The 5703-nt window shown below is 40.5% G+C and overlaps 1 protein-coding gene across 1 annotated transcript; it reads left to right on the top strand.

The window, feature by feature from the left end:
- The first annotated feature begins 1123 nt into the window (after positions 1-1123).
- LOC109404581 (uncharacterized) lies at positions 1124-2375 on the top strand. The gene has a single exon (XM_019677480.3). The coding sequence runs from the start codon at positions 1159-1161 to the stop codon at positions 2029-2031; it is 873 nt and encodes a 290-aa protein (XP_019533025.3). The 5' UTR covers positions 1124-1158; the 3' UTR covers positions 2032-2375.
- The last annotated feature ends 3328 nt before the right edge of the window (positions 2376-5703 follow it).

Below are 5703 nucleotides of genomic sequence, written 5' to 3'. Positions count from 1 at the left end.
AAAATATATTGCTTCTTAACAATGATTTTATATTATACAGGGTGTTAGGTTCCTGAGTGCAAACTTTTTAAAGGGTGATAGAGGACCATAAATGGTGAAAAAAATGTTTTACGCATATGGTCAAATCTCAACCGTTACGTAGTTATTGAACACCCCATGTTTTTTACTCTTATTGCCTTAACTGGCTATAACTTGAAAATGGTCAAACTTATCGCAGTTTTTTTACCCTTATTCGAAAGATTATTGAATTTTCTATCAAATGGCATCTTTGAACCGATTTGTTTAGTTAAATAGCTAAGTTTTCTTGAGCAAAATAGCTAAAAATAGTGTGTTTTAATTTGTTTATGTCAATTATCTTTGAAACATGCGTAATAATTTAAAATTCTTTTTTTGGCAAATTTGTGGCCCCTGTTCCACTCTACAATTCGTTCTATGATGCCAAACTTCTAACTCTTATCGTTTTCTTACAATTTTGATTTAAATGTTCGGCACAGTGCGCAAAAAAGTGCTTACCATGACGATTGCAAATTTATGATCTGAAATGCGACGTTTAAATCGAAATTGCAAGAAAATGATAAGAGATAGAAGTTTGATGTCAAAGAGCGAATTGTAGAGCGAGCGGATCAGAGGCCACAACTTTGCCAAAGAAAGAATTTTAAATTATTACGCATTTATCAAAGATAATTGACAAAAACAAATTAAAACACACAACTTTTAGGCTATTTGCTCTAGAAAACTTAGTTATTTAACTAAACCGATCGGTTAAAAAATGCCACTTGGTAGAAAATTCAATAAACTTTCGAATAAGGGTAAAAAACATGCGATAAGTTTGACCATTTTCAAGTTATAGCCAGTTAAGGAAATAAGAGTAAAAAACATGGGGAGTTCAATAACTTAGGTAACGGTTGAGATTTGACCATATGCGTAGAACAATTTTTTTCACCATTTATGGTCCTCTATCACCCTTTAAAAAAATTGCACTCAGGAACCTAACACCCTGTATATTTCATTTGTGAATACAATACTGTTTCACTGGTGATAATTAATGTATTACTTTCATCGACGAAGCGATAGCATTATCTCACAACTAAATGTTCATCTTTATATAGTTGTAGTCGTTGATGCATTTAGTCATACTCAAGTGCTCCATGAGAGAAGATGCATTCAAATTACTCCATACTTGTACTTTTCTTAGTTACTCATTTCTCCACTGGAGTTCCGTTTATTCATCGGGTCAAACGTCAGCAGTTCAGAGCACTACCATCATGTACCGTATCGCACCAAGAAGTGGAGGAACTGATCCGGATCACCACAAACCTGAACACGGCACTGTTAGAAAGTGTCAAAGTGGATATTCGTTCAGGATTCGACGAGGAGGCGGCTAACCGTGATCGGTGTTCCAAACAATTGGGACAGTTCAGAGACACTGTGACGAATATCCTCGAAAGCTATAAATCTATCGACCGGAACAAAATGAGTCAAGGCCAGTACGACCTTGCAAAGGCCCGCTACCAGGGTGATATTCAACGTTTGCTGCGAAGGGTGGATAACTTGAAGCGGGATGTCGAGGAGAAGTACAAAGGTGAAGTGGAAAGACTACGCACCAACATGCAAGGCTTCAAGTCCCAAGTGGACGACTATCTGGCCCAGCTGGAAGAGGAACGCGCCAAGATACGGTCGTGTTCGGTGCGGCTGGTTATCGCAAACGTACGAGCTAGAAGAATCAAGGATGCTGTGAACGAGTTTGTGACTCTGGGTGACCGTGCATACGATCCAATTGTGACGGATGTTTTTGAAGACGAACCGCAAAATGCGGAGCTGGTGTTGGACTTTTTGGAAGCAGTTGATCTCAATTACGAACCAATTGTCGGATATGAAGTTCTTTATCCACTGATAAAGAAAAATAATCAGCTTGGAGGTACTAGTGGGCGAAGATTTTTGTTACATTTGATGGCTATGACGAAAGCGGATGATGAAAATACGCGGCGTGCGCAACAATTGTTGAGGAAATTCAAAAGTGAGGTGCAATGAGTAAAAAGGATATCTATAAAGTAAATGATATGTAGTTCTTCAAATCTACACCAACACGTGAAATATGTGCTAGAATAATTCAGTTCACGAAGGATGTTTCACCCACAATACATCTTGGTACATATAGAATGTATGAATACATTAAAATTAAATTTAATTAAAAAAATGTAAAAAAGAAAATACATATACCTAGTTAAGACCACATTTACGAAACTTGTTTTATTGGATGTTGTGGAAATCATCAACCAGGACAATCTAGACAACTATTATTTAACAGAGTGTAATAAGTTCTGAACGTCATGTCAAATATATTTGAAAGCTAAAGTAGTAAATTCAAAATACAAAAAAATACCTTCTCTTTCATCTATTTATTTTCAGCTTTTCTACTGCAAACACAACTTGAAAAGTCTTTTTCAACGTACACTACCCGTCATAAGTACGGACTCACAAAAAGTATTGCAACAATATTGCATCACCCTGACTCACCTCGATATCTCTAAAACAAGATCAGTTACAAAAATGCCGCCTTCAGAAAAGTTGTTGCTTTTGGGCTCCTGAATAACTTTACTGAAGACAGCATCTTTGTAAGTCCTCAGGTTTTGGAGATACCGAGGTGAGTCAGGGTGATGCAATATTGTTGCAATACTTTTTGTGAGTCCGTACTTATGACGGGTAGTGTATATTAAAAAAATATAAGATATTGACGAGTTGCATAGAAAATTTCAACATAATCGAAGCAAAGGTTACGGAGAATGAATGCATGAATGGTTGATGGATAAATTTTGCAAAGGGCTGAAAGTCTCTATAATAAAGCTAAACCAATCAATCAAATTTTGCTTAAAAATAAAACAAAAATCGTTTGCAAATCGCCAGCATTGTATAAGAAATCGGAGAAATGGCTGCTCTATCGTATTTTTTCATCACGTTTTCAAACTCAAGGCATGATTGTACGCTAAACATGACTTACCGAGTTTCAGAAGCCCATGCGGTAATAACACAGATATTCAGCAAGACCATGCTGAGAGTAACGGTTTTGATTCCCGATCGGTCCAGGAACTTTTCGTAAAGGAAATTTGCTTGACTTCCTCAGGCATAGAATGCCTGTCACACGATATGCACATGTTAACTTGTCTTTGGCAGATGAAGTACCTTGGCAAACTGTCAGTTATTGACTGTGAAATGCTCATAGCACACTAAGCTAAGAAGCAGAGTTTGTCCCAGTTGTGATATTACGCCAAAAAGAGGAAAGGACAAGGGAAAGGAGAAATGCTGTAAACTAGTGTTATCAAATATGATATAGTAGGGATTCCTAAACCTTTTCAGCACACGTTTCCAGTTCTATAGGTTAGTGAGAACATTTACATATTACTATCCTTCGCGACTAACCTAAACTCGGGGCGCGATCCAGCCGTGGGACGCTGTGATATCAGCAAGTAGTCTAAGCTTCAATCTACGACTTTTTCTTTGGACATAAAAGCAACAGCCATTACAGTTAAATAAATGATTACGATACGAAACCCCGCATTGCAGATCACATCAAGCCATAGTTACTATTTATTGCCGCCGTTATCTTCTTGTTCTCGAAATACTCATCGTCACAAGAATTGAGCCAAAAATCGTAGTTTTCTTCGGCTCCCTGCTCCACTCCACCCCTTCGGTCCAGACACACAACAGCTAGATTATTCTGGAAAGCCGAAGGTAGGTTCTGCAGATACTCTTTGGTGGCCAAATTCTGTATCCGATAGGCCTGCGTGGTACTGTTGTAGTGGAACAAAAACCGAGACGCTTCACCCTGTGTCTCTCTGGCATCGCTCCTCAGGAACACGTTCCGGCAGCTGGCACTCAGGCTGTCAGCGTTCGAGCTGGCATACATGAACGATGTGGTGCGAATGTTCATCAGGTGGATTCCGTGCGCCTGAGGATCGACAGTCGTGGCTTCCCACATGGCTGCGTCTGGCATGTATCGCGACAGGGTGTTGTATCGGAACACCCGTCGCTTTTTGGGATCGTTGCGCCAGAACTTCGCCGAATCCACGATGTACCGGTGTAGGAAGGTTTTGATGGTGAAACAGGTCGGCGATGGCAAATCCTCCAAGCGGACGACAGTATTGGACCGAGCTCGTTCCGGCCATTGAGCTGTGAGCAACAGCAGAATGATAAGGGGACTCATTGTTTCGATTGGCTTGCACTACTAGTGCAAAAACGAAGAAAGAAATCTTTTATAACGGTGATTACTGTGTGATCGCTGTTACTTGAGCGGGAATAATTGATTGAAGTGTATCGTCAAAACAGGGTTGAATTCAAGATTGATTGAATGCCGATGCTTCGCATTTTTGTTAAGTAGGTAAGTTCGACAGAAGATAAATGAAAGCTTACATAAAATAGGCGTTAAACCCTATAACGTGCCAATTGTTGAACGGTTAGTACTGAAGCTTTTGTTTTCATTTGTATTTTCGAGCATTATTCTAGAAAAATATCACATGAACGTCTTGCTTAAACTAGCTTATTTGTTACAAATTTGTCAGATTTACATTTTCAAGCTCCGTGGGAGTTTCAGAAAGGTTTCGGATAATTTCGCGAAGGTTCTTTGATGCTTCTAAGGGGGGCTACAGAGATGTTTCAGGAGTTTAAAGCATATCGAGGTTTTTCAGGGGCTTTCAGGTTCCGGGTGCTTGCCGGGAGAATTAGGGGGTTTAGGGAATTGTCAAAGAAGTTTTAGGTAGTTATGAAAGGAGTTACAAGGCGTTTTAGGGTTTCAGGTGGTATCAGGAATATATTTCCAGGAATGCTCTTGAAAACCCTTAGAACACACATGGAATGCCTCAGAAACACCATAAAACGTCCCTGAATCTCCTTGAAAGTCCCTGGAACGACTTCGAAATCCCTTGAAACGCCTGCAACGTCTAGAAGATTCTCATTCCATGATGTTTCTATAAAAGCCCTGGAACGCTCTTGAAATCCCTTAAAACGCACCTGAAACCCTCTTAAATCATTTGGAACTCTCCTGGAACGCCTCTGAAACTTTCTGATATCTCATGGACCAACCATGACGCACCCTGATATCACATTGGATACCTGAGACTCCCTGAAAATTTTAAGAGGGTTCCTAGAGTTTCAAAGTTCTCCTAGGACGTTCCTGAGACCCCCTGAGGCTTCTGGAACAGCCTTGGAACACTCCTTAAACCCCTTTAAAACTACTGAAACGCTCCGGAAACCCTCTAAAACCTTTTGGAACATCCCAGGAACGCCTCTGAAACTCCCTGAAATCCCATGGGACGCCCATGAAACTCTCTGAGATCGCCTAGAACACCTCTGGAACCCCCTCAAATCCCATGTCACGCCCATGAAGCCCTCTGAGACCCCACTGAACACCCCTGAAATGCTCCCGAGACCCCCTGAAAGCCCTGATACCGCACTAGAACTCCAGGAACGCAACGGGAAACCTCTTGGATAGCCTTTAAAACCCATGGTAACCCCATGGAACGCTCCTGAAACTCCCTGGAACCAGATCTGCGCACTAACAGTCATATTAGTTGACTACTGATATTGCTTCACCGTCACTATCACTGGAGGCCGACCATCCTAAAGACAACAATGACAGGCAACGACTCGATACTGAACCACAGAAGAGCAAGGGACGTCTTTCAATTAATACAGGAAAATAATAGTAAA

Source organism: Aedes albopictus, chromosome 2 (assembly GCF_035046485.1).
Source record: "Aedes albopictus strain Foshan chromosome 2, AalbF5, whole genome shotgun sequence".
NCBI classification, from domain to species: domain Eukaryota; kingdom Metazoa; phylum Arthropoda; class Insecta; order Diptera; family Culicidae; genus Aedes; species Aedes albopictus.
Note: the sequence above shows the minus strand (reverse complement) of the source record. Positions and strands in the feature narration are given on the sequence as shown.